General features: G+C 34.3%; 1 protein-coding gene across 27 annotated transcripts in view; it reads right to left on the bottom strand.

Moving 5' to 3' along the window:
- Nucleotides 1-200: 200 nt before the first annotated feature.
- LOC106074315 (uncharacterized) overlaps nt 201-21,871 on the bottom strand; it is a 135,875-nt gene continuing 114,204 nt past the window's right edge. For 22 of the 27 annotated variants that reach the window (XM_056009558.1, XM_056009563.1, XM_056009572.1 and 19 more), the window contains 6 exons: nt 18,474-18,551; nt 15,633-15,725; nt 11,502-11,576; nt 10,195-10,260; nt 8,692-8,781; nt 201-6,255 (listed from right to left, as the gene is read on the bottom strand). In XM_056009558.1, the coding sequence (XP_055865533.1) occupies nt 6,248-6,255; nt 8,692-8,781; nt 10,195-10,260; nt 11,502-11,576; nt 15,633-15,725; nt 18,474-18,551 (410 nt within the window). In that variant the 3' untranslated portion in view covers nt 201-6,247. Of the gene's footprint in view, nt 6,256-8,691; nt 8,782-10,194; nt 10,261-11,501; nt 11,577-12,359; nt 12,421-15,632; nt 15,726-18,473; nt 18,552-21,871 lie in introns of those variants that run through there. The other 5 variants (XR_008774599.1, XM_056009564.1, XM_056009565.1 and 2 more) reach the window with 5 other exon arrangements.

The raw sequence follows: 21,871 nt of genomic DNA, 5'->3' as shown, positions 1-21,871 counted from the left end.
CTAGATATCATGTTCAGTGTGAGCAAGTAAGGCGTAGAGAAGCTGTGTTATGACCATTTCCTTTGTTTTGGTACGGGACAGTAGACAGCGAAGCATGAACACTGTCAATGCCAGGTTGAATGGTGTAATACTGGGTTCTTGCTTCCTGAAGTACTCTAGACACGTGACAAGACAAACACTATACGACTGACTCAAGTCCGTTCAGCAGACAACATGAAGTTTATTTTACTAAAATAATAATAATATACTGCACTCCTTGTTAGTGCTACAAGTCAAGAAATAATAACAATCCTATCCGCATAACAGCGGTATCAAAAGTATCCAATATATGTCAGTTACTAATCAATCACGTCCGCATCTCAGCGGGTAACAACAAGAACAATTACTACTAGTGACACTGGAGCTTCGACTATAGATACCCATTGAAATACGAATAATACTTTAATATTCAATAAGCACATAATGAAATCAGCTCTCAAATATAACTAATCAACAATCACTAGTCCATTGACTTTCATGCTATGTACATATATATACACCAGTCCAGGAAGCAACGTCCAACCTTCCTGGACCGGGAGCAAAACCTTACTGACTTGACTTGACTGAACTCAAAGTCAACTTTATTCATTCTACTTCCTGTTTTCTACATCAGGAATTCCACGTGTCTTTTAAACTCTTAACATGACGTGAACTTTAGATCATGCAATGTCAACTAAGACTGTGACAAACACATGGTAATAATTCACTAGCAAAATAATAATTATAATAATAAGGCTTGTCTTCGAGACGGAAAATTAATAAGGATTGCAGTATTTTCCGTGGCTACGCAGCCCCAGCTGTGACCTACATATTTTGCCACTTAAGGGAAAGCATAACCATTGTCCTCCGGTGGTCAATTAAGATTTTTCTTTTCGCGTCTGCGTCTGTCCTCGGCAGCAGATTTTCTTTTGGTCTCAAATGTTAATCCGCGGTCTTTGTATAGAGGGAATTCCTTAAGTCCGACAGTTACGCTGTACCCTGTATGGGAGACGAATATCAGACGAACGCTTTCCAAAGGCAGTTTTTTTTTTTGGTGAGCTAAAAAAGTGGTCGACGATACACCGAAAAGCTTTAACTCTTTCTCTCCGTAATTATTCACCACATTCTGGTGGAATCAACGTCTGTTAGGAGAGAAAAAGTTAAAGACCAGCTTATGCGCCAACTTGCCTTAGCTGACAATAGAAGAGAGCACCTGGTTGCATGCGGCCTTAGACAGTTTGGAGGTCACCAGCAAACAAAACAACAAAGTAAAAGGTAACTACACCACTCTACGCAATTAAAGAGTAAACAATTTATTAGGCACTTAAAACACAATAACTAATCATACATCGGCACATTTAATTTCATTACTTCTCTTTCATAGCTCTTTAATAAATCAATCTACAATAAGATGGTGCCCAAATGTTTAATTAGGTCTACTGACTCTTTAAAACTCGTTCTTGTTTGAAAATAAATATTTTAGTGTACTGCGGTAAGCCTAGTGACGTAGGCAGTGTTTTTTCAGTTCATGATTTAGAAAATTTTCATTTATAAAACTATGTAGCCAAAATTAATTTTTCGATAATGAGGCATTTTCAAACCGATATAACGGTCGACCTCGAGTTTTCCCGATGTGGCCAATGAGTTGAGAATTATTTTCTCACTAATATGCTTATAACTTGAAATTTTAAAGAAAATCGTTAGAGCCGTTTTCGAAATAAAATTTATAAATAAATAAATATATATGTATCCAAGAATTGCTCGCTTAAGAGTATAGGATAAACTATGACATTAATTTGATGTTTCATCTATAATGTAGCAACTTTCTCTTCTTTTTGGTGAAACACGTTAGCAACAAAATTGTTCTTTAAAGAGGACATTTCATAAGACTACATTCTACAACCTTTTTACACCAAAATTCTCCCACTACAACAAAACAAATACACTCTTTTGCCGTAAATGTCTGTCAATCTTCAGTATCATCATGTCCCACTTTTTCTTTGTTTAGTTTTTTTTAGTTGCATTCTTCTTACTGAGAAAAAAAAAAAGATCCATTGTAAGAGAAACAGTTTCTGAAGCTCAGAAATACAAGAAAAATTTTATTCCAGGAGCTCAGTTACGAAACCCTGCTGTTGGAGTCTATCTAAAACCTCTTGATGAGCGACGTGCTGACGTGTTAAAGTATAAAAATATCTTTAATAAAAGTAGATCAATCATGCATGCGTGACCTTTCGGTCCTGTATCATCTAAACATGGCTATATGACCTAGATCAACGAGATAGTAATACTTTTATAGAGTTGGGCACTTTTTGTTTTTAAGGGTTTCAAGCTTGTTATAGGGCTAATTTACATACGTTGCTGTTCCAGTTAGTACCCAAGGAACATTTATGCCAAGTTTAATCAAGATTGGTCAAACGGTTTTGATCTCTATGAGGGACATTCATCCATCCATCCATCCATCCATCCATCCATACATACATACATACATACATACATACATACATACATACATACATACTGTCACGTGTTTATTATGTTTATTTGACTTGAAGATCTTGATGATTAAAAACTATGACATACGCGGATTCAGCGGTGCCTTGATTATAGTTCAAACACTTTAATAATCAATGCTTGAGTTTTAATTAATTTGAACTTGAACTTGAAACAATGAATGTATGCACAAATATATATATTATATATATATAACAGATACAGGATTCAGTAAAATGATCAATATACTGAGTAACTATTTACTTTAAAAACAAGCGACTTCTAAGTCTAACTTTCTATCTCTCTCTCTCTCTCTCTCGTCTCAAGCTAACACTCCTCCTTGTATATATTTCTTTAGAATAAAGAACCATGACATCTCAATACCCATCCTTGACTCCTTGACCTCGTTTACATTTAATTTTCCTTTTAATTGTTTTTGTAATTTAACCAACGTTAATTATGTTTCCCTGCTGTAGCCTTGAACTAAGCTTTAATCGGCGTCTTTCTGGCATTTAAGCGTGGGTACGCTGACCTGATTTGAGATAGGTACAATGTCCTCATTTTGTGAACAATGAGGTGTCACTAGGGACGTGACACATACATACATACATACACACATACATACATTCATACATACATACATACATACATTCATACATGACACGCACTAACCATGAGATATATCAATTGTATGAAGACCCACCAATAGTGACGGAAATAAAAAAGAACAGACTACGTTGGGCAGGTCACCTTGAAAGAATGTCGGATAACAGAGGAGCGAAAATCGTATACAGGCAAAAACAAAAAGGCAGGAGACCCAAAGGCAGACCCCGAATGCGATGGATTGATGATGTAGAAGCAGATCTGAAGCAGCTTGGGGTCAGGTCATTGAGACGAAAGACCCAGGAGAGATCTGAATGGATGGATGTGTTGAAGCAGGCCAGAGCCCTCCATGGGATGGAGGGATGGATGGATACATTCATACATACATACCTACATACATACATACATACATACATATATATATACATACATACATATATACATACATACATACATACATACATATATATATATATATATGACTTTCTGCTTTATATTATAGATATCAAAAAGATGGCCATTTTCACACTTTACTTTCATTTTTCTTAAAATGTTAAGGGGACATTTGCCATGTTTGACAGATCTAAATTCAATCCACTAGACAACTAATACCCAAACCAAGGCACGCAACTCTTGGGTCGTACCCGGCTAGTGAGCTATAAATTAAAAACATAAAATTATCTACGTAATCATCTACGCATAGAAATGTCGATCTTTTGGGTATGCTACAACAAACATTATCTGTTTATGTAGAGCTTGAAGTTGGAGCATCTTTATGTGTAATAGAAATGGGACTTCGGATAATATCCGAAAAACTAGGACCGAACATTAATATGTGTCATTAGTTTGTCGTAACTATCACATTGTAAGCATGATAGATAACAGCTTGACATTTATATAATTCATCATATGCTTTTCAAATTCATTGCTTTACGCAGCAAGCAAACTAAAATTGTAATAAAATTTAAATAATGTAAAAATGTATTAGAGAATTAGAACACAAGGTCAAATAAATATTCAATTGGAATTTTAAATTGTTACACCTTTATGTAAACAATGAACATTGAATAATTTAAGTAAAAACCTTATAGGAAATGCGATAAGCTATTTATGTTACAAATCATATCTCTATATACAAATTTACATAGATCTAATCGGCTTTGTTCAACACAAGTACCATAAGTACTGCCTCTAAAACAATGTCTATATCTAAACTTGATATTGTCTAGTCGATATAAATCTAAATACAGAAAATTATTAACATTTAGTTTCAGATCTAAATAACTATTAGATTAACATATATGTAGAAAAGTAGGGTAGATTTAATAATATAATAATAATATAAAAAGAAAATTAAATAACCGACATAATCTTCTAGATCTAAGTACATGCCTAGAAATGTAGATCTAGTTAGGTACTTTAACAAAATTTTCTAAACTGACATAGGCTCTATAACAACAAACATTATCTTGTTATGTAGAACGATGTAATAATTACAAAGAGACTAAAACTATCTTTCTGTAAGTATCTGGGAGGTTTCCGTGCTGTTTTCTAGGAAGCTCTATTTCAAAGCTTGATTACAGAAGAGTTATCGATGAAATCTTCTGTTTGCTTTTAAGTGAAAAGTAACTCAAATGATTTTTTGAAGTTTTAATATTTTAAACGATCAAAACAAGACCATCTCTTGAACAGTCTTGGTCCATATGTAAATTCGGTGGAAGCTGCCTGTGAATTTGTGTGATAACACAAACTCGCTTTGTAATCTTAAAATATTTTTAGCTTGCGTCGATGAAAAAAAAACACAAACATTCAATTAATTTCACAATGAAATTAATAGCTTATGAAAACATAAAAATATAAGATGGTGTCAAATTTACATCATACCGAGGACTCGGCTGAGGGCCCGAATCTCCTCTAAATATCCTTAAAATTTAAATACATTTATTTTATGGATTAAACTATTACACTTGTGTCTATATATAACTATAGCACAACTTTATACATTATATAGATATTATTCACAAGAAAAACTATTTCGAAATGATTAAAACAAAATAAAACAAGAAAAAGATTAAAAACACTTTTTAAATAGACAGTACCCCTCCATTATATACTTAATACAGTGATTGATTTTCTCTTAATAACTAATGAATATTACGTTACTAAGTAATGCAACATTTTTTACTGCGTTCTTTACCCCACTTTTATCAGAGAAAGAATACTGGTTAAGCCTAAACAAATGTATACACCTACTAAACGTTATAACAATTCAATGATATTCCTTTAGATCTAGACTTATAACACGATGCACGACATTTTCCTGAACCTTAATTTTTTGAAACTCTTGAATCAATAAGGCCAAACATTCGAAAATTTCCCAGCAATAAACATAAACTGTTACATTTATAGGAAAATCTTTAGAGCCATTGTTGATATTAGTGTCTAGGTTCCACGAAATTATGACTTGAATAGAGGTATTGTTAAAAAAAGGTCTATTTATCACGCAATCCTTAGTAATGTTTAAGAAAAAACATTTTGGAGCGACGAAAATTCTATAATGTCCGTCAGCCACAGAGGAAGGGCGATTGTGTATGAGCTGTTTCGAGCAAAAGAGACTTCCTTCTTTGGTGATGTCTTCTTCTTTGAAAACATTTTTGTTCTTAAGCACATGGTCGAATTTAAGGGAGGGTCTCCACGAGAAAGGGGCCTCCGAAGAAGAGATAGAATATTTCCAAATTTGTACATGTCAGAAGTTTTTTTTTCTTAATTATTTTTTCCCTCATTTTTACGGCTTGCAAAATGTGATTAAAAAGTGTACGCTTGCAGCATGCTAGGAAAAATTAAAGAAAGCTAAGGATTGACGAGAGTGTGTCTACCAAAGATCTTACCCTCCACAAACTAGAAAATATACACATTTTAAAACTAAAATATGCATAACAAATATATTTCAATAGGAAATTGAGACTAAATTTACAAAAACACTATTTTTTTTCTAAAATATAGCATATAAGTATTTTTATTATATGGAAAAAAAATCTACATTTACATCTTTAGCAGTATTTGGTTTATTCGCATTGTCCTCCAGGGCTTGTGAATTATGTGATTTTGACTTCCATCAAATACCATAAGAGATGTTTTACGCCTCTGTTAAGAGGGGAAAAAAATAACTTTTAGATACTGATATGAATAGTTCATATTATACATAAGCTACATAAATACAAATGCAACATACATTTTTCATTTTGTTTGTCTAAAAGTGTTTTATTTTTGAGTTCTACTCTGATTTTAATGGGCGTAAACAAGACAAGGGATGGAATGTTGTAACATTCTCTCTCTCTCCCCCTTCTCTCTCTCTCTCTCTCTCTCTCTCACTCTTTCTCTCTTTATATATATATGTTATGTGTATGGTGCGAATAGTGGTAACAGTGTGTGTGTAGTCAGCCGACGCAAATCACCGAAGGTCAGTGCTGGTCGAGCGGTCAACTTTGACAATTCGCCACGGTCAACCACAATGACCTCGACATTTCTAGACACATCTAAAGTGAACAGCTCTCAGGCCAACTCGGATGTAGTCCTGTGATTAACCAGAATGATTGAGTGACATTCTGTCGGTTTCTGGTTCAGAAAACATATGTAAAGAGCGATGGTGTCGCAGTCAAGTCGGTTCTCTACAGACGACTTGGTTCAGTGTGGTTCAGCGTAACAGCATACGACTCCAGCAAGTAAAAACGTGGCAGATTGTACAAGGGTTTGGCAAGCTTTTTATTAATACGCGTCATGTACTTTGAAAACTCACTGTAGTCTATGATTCATTCTCTTAGATCGTTTAGTTGATAAGATAACATGAGGAACTAATTGGGGGAAGAAAGAAATGCCAGAAAGAATTCACTGATATCGTCATAATGGATGCCATGATTATGACAACTATTTTTGTTTAGGTCTTTAGTTATATTGTTTAAATTTACGAATGAGTTAATTTTAAAGCAGGGTACATATAATGGAAAATAGTACAGTTGGGAAGTCAGTTAAACATTGTGATTTTATTTCAAAATGTTCACTTGTGAATTAATTTATTTAAATAATTATTTGCATTACGCCATTATATTGAAATAATTATTTATAAATAATCATTACAAAGCTTATATCAACAGACTCTGTCAACCTGTCTGTCTTATAAAAATTTAGTACACGTTATTTCTCCCACACCCAATCTGTGATTAAGCTGAAACCTTGCTCAATTATTCATTAGCATAGACTAGATATAAATCAATAAAATTAACCTATTAGTCAATTAATTTATGGTAGGCTTAATCTATTATTTTGCTTGATACCAATAAGAGAAAGTATGTATAAGTATTCACTGATCGGACTATGATTGGACAGGCAAGATAAGGCTCACTATGGGGGATATTAAATATACTACATAAAATGAATTTGAAGGCTATTGAGCACTTGAATAATAGTAGATCTACATCTATTATAATAGCATCTTGACTCTTCATCTTGATCTCAATATATATAGGCCTATAAGCACGTTTTTTATAGACAAAAATGGATTTAAGTCGCTTTACTTAAAACATTCTTATTTTGTTTAATTGTTTCTAATACATTATATCAGTGATTATATCAAGGATATGCATATTAAGACCCGCAGGCCGCGGGTAATAAGTGGCTAGTATGATATTTAATTGAAGGTAAGGTATATGTATGTATGTATGTTTTGTTCATCACAGAAATAAAAAAATCAAAACCATTTTACCGTTATTGATAAAACTTGGCATAAATGCTACTTGATCATGGTGGAGACAGTAGTGTAATATTAATGTCCCTCAAATATTCGGAGGGCCTTAAATATTTTTAAAAATCTAAATTTATTTCTATCCAACAACGAGACTTTAAAAACATATCGGTTACACTCGTTTTACAATGTTATATATTTGATATTAGTATGCTTTACAATGTTATATATTTGATATTAGTATGCAGTTGCGTAGCTCGGAATTCGAAATAATTTGGGGGCCGGGACTCTTGACCTCTTTCGGGGGTCCCTGCATTTTGCGTAATATTTAATATTTAATGTAAAAAAACCCCCTCATTTTGGGACCAACTCAAGTGGAGGCCCGAGGGAATTTTTAAATTATCCCCTTAGCTCCCCCCACCTAGCTACGCCTCTGTTAATATGTCGGCTAAACAAGTAAATCCATTTTCGCACACTACTTTTATTTGCATGGCAAAGTTAACAAAAAATGTGAAAGGAACATAGGCTAAATTTGACATAGACCTAAATCAAAACCACTAGATCAGTACAACAACAAAAAATTAAAAAAAATGTAAATTGTTGTTGTTGATTTTGTTGATAGACTCATCAACTACTTACATTGTTCTTTGGGAAGCTGCCAAAAAAATCTCAGCAATATAGTCAAAAAATCAAAATAATGCCTTCTTTAATACTTGTGTGCAAACTTTGATGTTATGTGACTTAAAAGGTTGGGGGAAAACCAATGCTTAAATGAATTGTTCAAAGTCAAATTACAATCAAACTAAACTACGTAATAATAATCAAAGAGACTTTTTTTTTACCCGTTTCTCTTTTGTTGTTCGTTAGATCAATTGGTTCATAAAAGTGTTCACTTTCTGGTCTTGTTTGCTCTTCAATGTGCTGAAATGAACCTTCAAAAAGTAAAGTTCCATTAAATAAACAAGCCCAAACAATAAACACTTTTTTAGGTCAAGACTAAATGGCAAACTAATATAAATCGTAAAATTTTATTCAAGTAAAACTTAAAACATGGTTACAAAGACAATTTGTGTGGAAACACTAACTCACAATCGGCCCCCTAAGTGGTCAACCCAGGCAGGCTTCAATATTTTCAGAAAGAACATCCGAATGAAATTATATTAAAGACAAATGGAAGATAAGAATGGAGAAAGAAGGTTGACAAATCAAATGATAGGTGCAAGTGATTGCAAAGTTAGATGTAAACATGGCCTAATTATTTCCCCTTTCAGACCATGTGGTCTATAGGGCAGATGATGTACCAACCGCCTTTTCTTTTTCTCCAACTAATGTCAGGTACCCATAAGAGCTGGGTGGACTCAGAGGCGCCCAAGGATCCCGAAGTTAAAAATCCCAGTCTTCACCATGATTTCGAACCCGGGTCCCCGGTTCGGAAGCTAAGCGCTTTACCGCTTTTTTGACTTTCAAAATAGCTTGACAATCTTTACCAACGCCTCCAAAAATTGCACTAAATTAATCAGTCTCAGAATTACACATTCTGGCCAAAAAGTAGCAAATGCTAAAAATTTGTCTATTTGGTAATCACCATATCAGCAAATGCAAACCTTGATGACGAGGTAGACTTCAGTCTTGTACATGTCATTGCTGCTTTTGGCAGACTTCAAGAGCAAGGCTTACAAAGGAGAGTAATAAGCATATCCATAAAAAAATGCTGTAGTCCTCCTTTCACTCTTATGTGCTTAGAGTCTGGACCTTATATTTTCACGATATCAAAAAGCTAAAGTCCTTCTACCTACAATGTCTAAGGTGAATAGGTTCGACCACATATGAGACATCAAAATCCTACAGTTGCCTCAGCAAAAAGATCCCAAATTTGAATGGGGGGAGGGCATGTAAGGCATATGCCGGAAAATTGCCTTCCCATACGACTTCATAATGGGTTGCTGTGTACAAGAAAGCGCGCTCTGGAGGTCAACATTGACATATTTGACAAGCTTCCTCAAAGAGTGTGATATTCCCATTCACGGCTGGAAAACACTACCTCTAGATTACTCCTCATGCCGTGAAGCCGTGATTATCGTAGTCTGAAAACACGAGGTAATGAGAGCGGCCAGCCTGAAATAAAGCAGAACCAACAAAAAGCTAAGAAAAGAAGAAGGCCTATCTGCAACTTACCCATACCATCTGTGGGGCCGGCTTTTTAAAGTGATGATTGTACTTTACAGTCATCTTCGAGATCATAGGAAATAAAAAAAAATATGTTGCTTATCTTTGACCACGAATAATAAGCCATATGAGTGTGAGGTTGATGCGGTTACAAGATAAATAATTGATTTAAGCCTTACTTGAAGCTTTCTGCCGGGTTCGCAACTCATTTTGGGGAGGACTCTGATAATGTTGTCTGTTATCTTCTGAAAAAATCATGTTTGTATCAATTAGTAGACAGTAAGTAATAATTTTTAAAATCAATTAAATAAACAAGCCCAAACAATAAACACTTTTTTAGTTAAGACTAAATTGCAGCAAACTGATATAAATCGTAAAATTCAATTCAGTTAAAACTTAAAAAAAAACAACAAATCTGTAGAACATTTTTGTTATGAACAACCAGAAAAATATTTTTTTTAAATGCTTTAAAAATGAAAATACCTACTTTATAAATTTTATAAAGCAATTATTTTACTCCCAGTAACTAATTAATGTTGAATTCTGGAAAATTGAGGCATTTTTTATCCTGCCTCCATTGCCCTCTTCCCACGAGAAAGAATCCTGGTTAAGCGATCTAATACACTTTCTGATATTTATAATATTCCAATGATAGACCTTTAGATCTAGATTTAGACGTCGGAGGGGAAAGTTTTCTAAGCATTAATTTATTAAACTCTCTATTGAATCCAGAAATGCCAGTGTGGACATTGAGCAAGTGATTCTTTTTCCAACAATATACTCCAACTGTAAAATTTCTAGAACAATCTTTCGAAAATTTTAGAGAAAAGTGTCCATTCATGAGGTTCCTGGTTATCCCAACTCCGAATGTGTGACTTTAATAGAGGTATTGTAAATAGAAAAAAAAAACATAAAAAAAATACTTTTTTTTAACTAGACAAAACTCTTTTTATTAATCTTATACATTTATCATTATTTATTTTGTTGCTTTTTATATTTTTTAACCCACACCAGCTCTCCTATTCACACAACCCTTTTGAGAAATAATTCTGATTAAAAGAACGTATAGATCAACTACACTTTATAATATTTCAATGACAGGCCCTTAACTCGAGACTTAGGAGAAAATTCGCAAATTGTTAAAATATTAATTTACTCAACTCTTGAATAACCGAAATAGCCGAAGACATAATGCGATTATTTTCTTGTTTTCTAGGAAAAATTAAATTTGTTTCTTTTCATAATTAAAAAAAAAATTATAACGGTCAAACTAAAGTTTTGCTAGTGTGGCGAACGAGCTAGTAACTCATTTTCCAACGATGTACATCATCTGTCAAATTTCTTAGAAAATCGTTTGATCAGTTTTAAAATCAGAATCCAGGATTTTTAGCGCAGCCACCCAGAAGGTTTTAATTTACATGATAGTAGGAGTTAATAAGAGGCATTGTAATAGAGGTTTTCTAATAAAAAATGTTACTTAGATTACCTAGATCTTTGTCCATACCACTCCTTTTAAATGTTGGAGGATATGACACAAAAAAAGGAACAGGAGATAGTCGAACTAGATTAAATAAAAAAAAATTCTGTAGTTAGCTAACGTAAATCTAAATAATTAATTAAATGATTTTAAATTTTGTACACTTACTATTTCTTTTTATTTCCTAAGCAGTTTTTTTTTTCACACAATAGTTTGGGCAAAATGGTTGTATAGGCGCCGCCCTTTTGTAACGGAACATTTCGGATCTGAACATTTGATCTGAACATTTTGGATTTGAACATTTTGGATATGAAAATTTTGGATATGAACATTTTGGATCTGAACATTCTGATCTAAATATTTTGGATCTGAACATTTGGGATCTGAACATTTTGGATATGAACATTTTGATCTGAACATTTTGATCTAAACATTTTAGATCTGAACATTTTGATCTAAACATTTTGGATCTGAACATTCTGGATCTGAACATTTGGGATCTGAACATTTTGGATATGAGCATTTTGATCTGAACATTTTGATCTAAACATTTTGGATCTGAACATTTTGATCTGAACATTTTTGATCTGAACATTTTGATCTAAACATTTTGGATCTAAATATTTGGATCTGAACATTTTGGATCTGAACATTTTGGATCTGAACATTTTGGATCTGAACATTTTGGATCTGAACATTTTGGATCTGGACATTTTTCGATCTGAACAATTTGGGGAGGATTATCATAATGTTGTCTGTTATCATCTGAAAAAATCATTTTTGTATCATTTAGTAGACAGTAAGTAATTTTTTTTTTTAAATCAACAAATGCAAGATTACTTAGAAATAGTTTGTTTTCACACAAACCTAGAGTTGAGTCCGCCCAAGCAATGTAAACAAAGTAGTAAAATTGCCTTTTTAGAGGCCCCTGAAAGGGGAAAAGAGGCTATTAATTTTGTGTGGCCTGTCTGTCTGTGTGTCCGTCCGTCTGTATGTCAGTCCGTCTGTCTGTCTGTCCCTCCGTCAGTCTCGTTTAGATCTCAGAAACTAGAAGAGACAATGAAAATCAGACATCATGATATTTTAGATCATTCACTGTTCTGATGCAACGATCTCATCCAATCTAATTTTTAAAATTATATATGCAAGCTGATTTTTTAATTGTGGTCCTTGCCAAACTGGCGTGTATTGTCACTAGTCACGGTTGACCTCTCGTACTGTGCTGGACTGGGATGATTTGCGTAGGCTAAAAACACACACAGCCTATGACCATCTGTTTAACCACCAGGTTTATAACAATATATATACTTTATATACTATAAAGTAGAAAGTAAGGCGTATGCATGTATGTCTGTATGTATGTATGTATGTTAGGAATAGAAATAAAAACCGCTTGACCAATCTTGATAAAACTTGGCAAAAATTTTCCTTAGGGTCTTACTTAGACCGCAGTGTATGTGTTGTAGCATTAAAACTAACTTAAGACCCTCAAAAAAAAGTTGACCGACTCTATTAAAGCTGTAGTATTATAAGGATCTAGGCTTTGTTTACAATGTTGACATGAAAAAAGATCGAAAGATTTAGATCTAGATCTAATTTTAAGAACTACACTTTGCACATATAGTTTTTTTACTTTGACACATGAAAATACAAAATATAGTCTATTGATTACATTATTTAATAAAATTAACCTTGTAATTTGTGTTTCAAAAGCATTTTTACATAAATTCGTTCCATATATCTGCGAATTCAAAACATCCTGACTTAATTATAATACCATATATTTAACAAAACGGGTAAAACTGTTTTAATTGTACTTTATATCCTATTCTACTATCGCTCATTTCGTTTTTAATAGATATGAATGTATTGGCTTCGGGTAAACCCATTTTCGCACAACTAATTTTATTTTATAGCGAAAGAGAAAAACTTAAAAGGATCATTAGCTAAGTTTAACATACATCTAAATCCAATCCACTAGATTAGTAAACACAAACTCAGACCCGCAGGCCGCGGGTAATGTCAGGCTAGTATATATATATATATATATATATATGGGCGTAGCCAGGATTTTTTTTCGGGAGGGGTTTTGGGGGGATGCTCCCCCCCCCCCGCGGAAAAAAATTATATGTGTGTGTGTGTGTGTGTACATAATTAATCTTTATTACATTCAGACCCTTTCGGAAGACGTTTATTGTTTATTGTAGACTCCCCGCCCTTGCTAGCAAGGGGGTCTGGGGGAGCTCGCAGCGCCCCCCAGCGCGGGGCAAAGCCCCGCCGCCGAGCACTATTTCTGGTATTGAAAGCCAACAAAATGCATATTCTGAGGTATCTACAGTGCATTATCTTGCTATTAAAAAGTTTTATTTCAAAAAGCTAATGTGCTATTTTTACTGACTTAGACCCTCTTTCGCCGTTCGGCGCATTTTCCGGAAAGCTGTTTCCGCAACTCTTATTTTGCGTAATTCATTTTGTCGAAGAACCTGTCCCGCAAAACCTCATGCGACGCTCTGTCACAACCTTACTAAGGATTCGACTCCCAGTTCGGCATATGATTTCTTTGATTTAGACCCGATCTCTATGACTGACTCCTAAAATCTGTCTTAGCCATCTTTGTTGAGCCACATTTAATGTTTTTCAATTTCGGCAGAAGACTATTCACACTTTACCAATGGAGCCCAAGCCACTGGTAGAAATGTGTAACCTTTCTTGACTTCGCTTTTGGAATTACATGCCTGTATTTCGCTTTAGATTTTATATCGAAAAGGAAAGTTTTTTCGTCAAATCATCTGTTGAGGGGTTAAACTAAAAAATCTCTGGAGTTTTTTTTTTTTTTTTAAATTCAAAACCCCATTTAGCTACGATCATAGAATTTGGTGACTGCAGTTTGCTTTAAAATAATATTGAAGAGAGAGGTTATCAACTTTAAACGCTCTGTAGGGGAATTTTAAACTCAAAACCATCTGGAGGGGTTTTAAACTTTAAAGAAAAAGCCATCTGGAGGAGGGGATTTAAACTCAAAACCCCTTTGACTACGCTCATAGTTTTTATAGTGTGTAATTTGCTTTTTTTTATATTATCTTAGCTTCAAACCCAAATGGAAGAGGGGGGGGGGGGTTAAACTCAAAACCCCTTTGGCTACGCTCATAAAATTTTGAATGTGTAATTTGCTTTTTTATATTGAAGAGGGGTTTATCGTAAATTTTGGAGGGGGTTTTAAAATCAAAATCTTCCTTAATTGTGCTGTTGGAATTTGGGGATTGCTGTTTGCAATTTTTTTTGTTTTGTTTTATAGAAGAGGGGGATTTAACTGCAAAAACCTCTGGTAGGGGGTTTAAAACTCAAAACCCCCTGTAGGGGGGTTTAAACTCAAAGCCCCTGGTAGGGGGTTTTAAACTCAAAACCCCCCTGGTAGAGGGATTTGTATCTCAAAACCCCCTGATAGGGTTTTTTAAAATCTCAAAACCCCCTGGTAGGGGGGTTTAAACTCAAAACCCCCTGGTACAGGGTTTTTAACTCAAAACCCCCTCGGCTGTGCTGTGGTAAGTAATGATTTAGTATTAAAATCTCACCTAAAATAAACAAAATGAAAGCAAATTTCAGTCACTTAATTCCGTTCCCCCCCCTCCTGCTGGGGGGGGGATTTCATTTCGGGGGGGGGGGGGTTTGAACCCCAAGAACCCCCCCCCCTGGCTACGCCCATGTATATATATATATATATATATATATATATATATATCAGTATTTCCCTTTTTTTCATTAACAGAACACTATGCACAATCTGAGTGTATAGGGAAACACTGCTTTCTATTTTAAGGGAGGTTTATTCACGTGTTGGCCTATTATATAAAAAAAAAATAATCACGCTTCGAGGAATACTGGGTTTTAACGGAACTCATTTTTTTGAAAACCTAATTATAGCTACTAATAAATGAAAAATTTTCCTAGTTTTTCATACGATATTGTTTCATTTCGACATAGTTGTTCTAGAAATAAATTATATGTGTTTATTCAAAATTATCATCACAATTTCAGAAACATAGTACAGAGATAATTTTCATTATCTTTTAAAAAAAAAAATTCTTCAGATTTATGTAGCTATTGTTTGTTTTTGCTTTATTGCTCAAATCATGGCCTTACCCCCATTGTCATGGAAAGATTGCCTCTCGTTACTTGAAGAAATACTTTGTGAATCCAAGCTAGCTTCTAATCCATCTGGTGTTCTGGATGAGGCTAAAAAAAGAACGAAGAAAATAAAGAGATAATGCTACATACGCTGTACTGATTTTTTTAATATAATAGATGTACTGTATTTCATTTTTTATTGTATGTAATATCCTGTTGTCATAATGAATTGATAAAATTTATATCTAAGAAAATGGAAACAACAGAAGTAGCTCCATTAAAAGTGAAGATAACGAAACATATGATAACGATATTAAAAATCAACATTCTAAATAAATACATAGGAGATTTAGGGATACAAGAAATAAGCTAACATAAAACCAAATAAAATATCCAGAATTGATGGTATTCCAGATTGATAGCTCAAAAAAATAAGCTACGAGCTAGCACAGCTGTTAAAAATATTTTTTCAGTTATCACATAATCAGGTACCGAGTCACTGGAAGAGGCTGATGTCACACCACTATTTAAAAAGGATAAAAATCTGATCCGGATAAGATTATTTGCAGACAATTACAATATTTTTAAAAACTTAAAAACAACACAATATACTGAAATTTTACAAAAAAGAAATCGAAATAGAAACATGTTTTTCTAACCCCCAAAAATGCAAGGCATTGCGAGTAAAAAAATTAAAACAAGTAAAAACTACTGATTTTTTTTTATTGGTAGCCAGTTACAGAGAATAGAAATACAAATTCAAAATATCTATGAGTATTATTAAATGAAAAGTTATCATATCGTCTCCAAATCAAACAAAACCTTAGGGTTTATTAAAAGACATTTTTACTAATGAAACAGTAATATAAAACTAAAATGCTTTTTAACCTAGTGTGCATCCTTTGTTTCGGATTCCTCAACCCAAGAATAAACATAAATAAACAAGATTACAAAGATATCACAGAAACTCAAGAGTCGGCTCCCATCGAATTCACCAATGGACTTGGAATATTCAAGCCATAGTGTTGTTTTCATCGTTGAAAGTAATAAAAAACATAAAAACTCATTGGGTACTAAAATAATAATAATACTAATGAAATTAAATTATTTTTTTTTTATTTTTATGTTTAAATCTTTCAAAATGAATTTTTTATCAAACATAAGTACTTTTTAAATTACAAGTTGATGTTTTTAAATATTTTAGTAACGTTCTCCTTACAGAACTAGTGATCAATGTAAAGAACATCTGTTTCTGTGGCCAACTGTTAACGAGGGTGTCATGTGGCCAGCATAACGACCAACCACAGTTACTTTTCCCAACAAATGTAAGGAACCCAATAGAGCTGCGTGGATTCAGAGGCGTCCTGAAGATTCCCAATGTGAAAATCACAGTCTTTACAGGGATTCAAACCTAGGACCCTTAGATCGAAAGCCAGTCGCTTTACCACTCAACCACCACGCCTCAATATATTTATTTAGCGTACACGTATAGTTTAAAAAAATATTATAAACTTTATCCATATATTCTAAATTAATAAAAATGTTACAAGTAATAAAGATTAACTAAAAAGGATTGATTCTCTAAAAAATTAGATAAATTGGCAACACCAAAAAAAATATTCTTGACATACTTTAGGTAGTCAGCTAGAAATTAATGGTGTTATACAAATGAAGATATTTCTCCTCGCAAAAAATATAATATATCCCCTTCCATTTGTCATACAAATTCTATTTACATCTAGAACTAGATCTCTCTATATCTAGCTAGAAATAGAACTAGAATTAGATCTAGAACTTGATTTAGAACCAGAATTAGAACTAGATCTAGATCTAGACCTACAATGTTAGTTAAGCTAGAAGAGCAAAACATTATTGCTAAATAAATAAATAAATAAATAAATAAACAACTTGAAATTAATAGTTGGTAAAGTTTCGTATTTAAGAGTTTAGGCTTAAACATCAGTCAAACAAGACTAAGATACTTGTCCAAAACACAAACACTGCACCTCAAGTAAACATTAATGGCCAACCACTAGAAATTGTTGAACACTTTTGTTATCTTGGCTCCATCATATCCAACAACACTCTACTGGATAAAGACATAAACAACAGGATAGCCAAGGCAAGGGCCACCATGTCATGGTTGCAGAAATGAGTCTGGGACAACATATTGCTGACTAACAGTACTAAAGCCCTAGTCTACTGGACCTGCGTGTTGAGCACCTTGCTGTACGGAAGTGAAACATGGTCAACCTACTCATGGCAGGAAAAAAAGCTGAATGTCTTCCATCTCCGATGCCTAATGCGGATCTTTAAAATAAGGTGTCAAGATAAGATAACCAATGATGAGGTGCTACGAAGAGCAGGGTGCCAGAACATCCGCTCTGTTATCAGCAGCAGACGCCTTGGCTGGCTTGGCCACGTTGGTAGAATGTCAGTAGGTCGAGTTCCACAGGACATCCTGTATGACGATTTAATAGAAGGCAGGAAAGCCGCTGGTCGCCCACTTTTACGTTATACGGATGTATGCAAACGAGACATGAAGGTCTTCGAAATCGACACTAGCAGCTGGGAAGAGGTGGCAATGGAAAGATCCACTTAGAAATTGAACATAAAGTAAGGGTCATACACAACAGAAGCAGAATCAAGGGTGAAAATGCAACGGCGCCTGGTGATTACATATGCCCATAATTCGATCGCAACTGTGTATCAAGGACTGGCCTCTTTAGTCACACAAGAAGTTGCAAAGGGAAAAGATCGTCTCTCGAGACGTAAGATGCCACAGAAGAGTTTAGTTCTTAGGTAATTTAAAATATAGAATGTTGAGAAACTCTTTTTTGTTTTCTATTTTCTTACCTTCAGTTGTAGGTCTGTAGCTATTCGTTTCAGTTTCTTGTCTTTGAGACAATGTCTTTGAAGCTAGACCTTGTACATCTATAGTAAATATGTTGAATATGTTTCTCTTTTGTCACATTTTTTATTAAAAAATAAATGTTTAATTGCATGTGACTTTATATAGGTTAGTAAGAATGAATGAGAAGTTGGCGTTACATTTGTAATAGTGAGATTGTCATGTTGTGTTATTTATATATATAATCTTCTACTTCGCCCAACCATCCCATTTAGACAACTGTGTCATTCACTATATGTTCACCCGTCAATTAATAGCGGCTCTGCTACGCCGCGGTTCGGCTCGTATAAGTAATTAGGGCTAGTCCAGGGGTTATGTTTACGATGTTACAATTTATTTTCGTGTGTGTCATGTGTGTGAGTGTGTGTGTGTTGGAGGACTTTAAAAAAATTTTCATGGCAGAAACAACTATTGTTCTTTACTTAAAAAAAGATTTTTGAACACATATACACATACAAAACATAGATATTGTTACGATCTTCTCTAATAGGCCTTCTGAAAACTCTGCTCAGTATAATATGTACAAGTAATGTGATAGTTTAACAGTAAAAATAAAATTCCTTGCGATCAATATAGCAGATTATGATGAAATAGACGGAGAAGTATATCATGCGGCTAGCACAACGAATAACCGCCTTTACGTTACCTAACTAAATTCAGGTAACCATTAAAGTTGGTTGGACCCAGAGCGCATTAAAAAATTCCAAAATTCAAAATCCCAGTCTTTACCGAGATTCAAACCCAGGTTCAAAAGTCTAGCGCTTAACCACTCAGCCACAGTTTCCGGAAGTTTAATATCAAAACAAGCAAAATACAAAAACTACTGTAAAAATAAAAACAAGCTTATATTAAGTGCATCAAATAGTTTGGATCAGTCATGCATTAAATTTGTAATAGGTCTAGACTACTAGTGCCTAAAGTACGACCCGCGAGCTAAAACTGACCTGCGACTTGGTTTCATCCTGCCTGTGGAAACGTCGTAAAAAGTTGAAAATCCTTTTTTTTCCCCCTTCTAAAGAGTTAAAAATGTATCTTTATCTTTCCTTAGGGCTCTCAATTTTTTTCTGATGGATCGGTATCATGACCTTTAACGAGTGTGAGTTTATGAGTTTATAAAATGGAACTCTGGTTATAGAATCCACCAGGAAAAATGAACATGATAATAAGCCAACTATTTGTTTAGTAAAGAAAGTCTGACTGTTTCGAAAACAACATATACAGCGGCATTATTAAACAAATATGAAGGCCTTCTTGGTTTAAGCCGCGTATAAAAGATTGGTTAAGGTTGGTTTGAGTGTCGTTGAGAATATTTACCAAAAGGAGACAATAAAATAAGTTGGTGGTAAAGGTAACTTTAATGTTGCTTAAAATGTACAGAAATGAAGGCACTTTAGACGCGTAAAAAATGATAGACTTTAAAAATACCTTTAATTAATGAAAGTAATAGATCCAATAGTTTCAAATATTTTCATATGAATTTTTTTTTCATTTTTTGTAACTTTTTGTTGATGTGGCCCGCTACACGCGTTGCTGCACATAGCCGTACTTCCTTTACTTAACTCTCCTTCTCTCTGTCTACTCCTAGACTCACATTGTACCATACGAACTTAACTGTCTTTTTGTCCTGCACTGCGTCCTGAACTGCCTCTGTTACACACACTCTCTCTTTGTTATCCGAAGACTTTTGATCACATGATCGATCACAACATACTACATGTAGCGTTCATACCATACCGTCCATTAACAAAGTTGACTGCCAAGCAGCACGCAAAACTGTATTACTTTACACTGCCATAGGACAATCCTAAGCTTGACTGAAAACGGAGGAGGGTTGGTCGTAGGGCTAGCTATCCTATCATGTAAAAAAACTACTAGTTACAGAAACTCAAAACAGCAAAATAAAACAGAAGTCACAAACTCTTGAGAGGATAGATCTTCAGCTGAAAGGTTTATGACGCATATCGGTGAAAGCCAGAGTCATCTGGAAGCCGAGAGGCCGAAGACCATCATCTCTACTAGGACCACCACCACCATCGGTACATGGAACATCCGGACCATTATTTACCAGAAAGGCACAACATTTTTCAGCATTTGAATTCTAGATATATCACCATTGGTCAGTTTTAAATTTTATTACAGTACCTCGATTGAACATGTATCTTCGTGCTAACTTCTAGGTGGGAAAAATATATAAAAAAAATAAATATATATATCCTGACATTACCCGCGGCCTGCGGGTCTAAGTTTGTGTTTACTAATCTAGTTGATTGGATTTTGATGTATGTTAAACTTAGCTAATGATCCTTTCAAGTTTTTTCTCTTTCGCTACAAAAATAAAATTAGTTTTGCGAAAATGGGTTTACCCGAGGTTGATACATTCATATCTATTAACAAGGTTATAAAAGACAGTTTGTGTAGAAACACAAACTCAAAATCGGCCCCAGAAGTAAAATTAGGATAATCCTTCAGAGTTGAAGATAGTTTACTTCCTAGTCCAAACCTCCCGCAGGATGACGGGGGATGGGAGCAGGTAAGGTTTGAACCTTCGATCGTCGATAGATCCAAACGACAGTCCAGCGCGCAAACCGCACGACCAGTGGTCCACCCAGGTAGGCTTCAATATTTTCAGAAAGAACATCCGAATGAAATTATATCAAAGACAAATGAGAGATAAGAATGGAGAAAGAAGGTTAACAGATCTTGTGTAGTGCCTCAACCGTCCCGCATATCAAAGGATACGTGAAAGTGAATGTAAAGTTAGATGTGAACCTGGCCTAACTAGTTTGTGGTCTATAGGGCAGATGATGTAAAGTTCATCTGTTTTTTGAGGCCTACGGTTAACGAGGGTGTCATGTAGCCAGCACAACGACCAACCGTCTTTGCTTTTCCCCAACTAATGTCAGGTACCCATTAGAGCTGGGTAGACTCAGAAGTTGAAAAACCCAATCTTCACCAGGATTCGAACCCGGGACCCTCGGTTCGAACTAAATAAGTTAATTGTTTTGAAAAGGCTCAATCTCATATTCGAATCGTCAAAAAACAAACAAACAAATTTCCGCTATATAGAAAAAATGTTCACGAAAATGATGTTTATAAGATTACTATTAGTCTTAAATTAAGTCTAACATATAATGCATACTAATTAGCTTTTTTTTTATAAAAAAAACTGCTTGCATAATTGATTTTAAAAATTAGAATTTTCGCATACAGGAAAAAAAAAAGTAGCCGTTGCATCAGAACCTTGAATGGTCTAAAATATTGTGAAGTCGGATTTTATATATCTCTTCTAGTTTACGAGATCTAAACGGGACGGACGGACAGACGGACAGACATTTCGCACAAA

This window comes from Biomphalaria glabrata, chromosome 14, assembly GCF_947242115.1.
Source record: "Biomphalaria glabrata chromosome 14, xgBioGlab47.1, whole genome shotgun sequence".
Classification (NCBI taxonomy): domain Eukaryota; kingdom Metazoa; phylum Mollusca; class Gastropoda; family Planorbidae; genus Biomphalaria; species Biomphalaria glabrata.
Note: the sequence above shows the minus strand (reverse complement) of the source record. Positions and strands in the feature narration are given on the sequence as shown.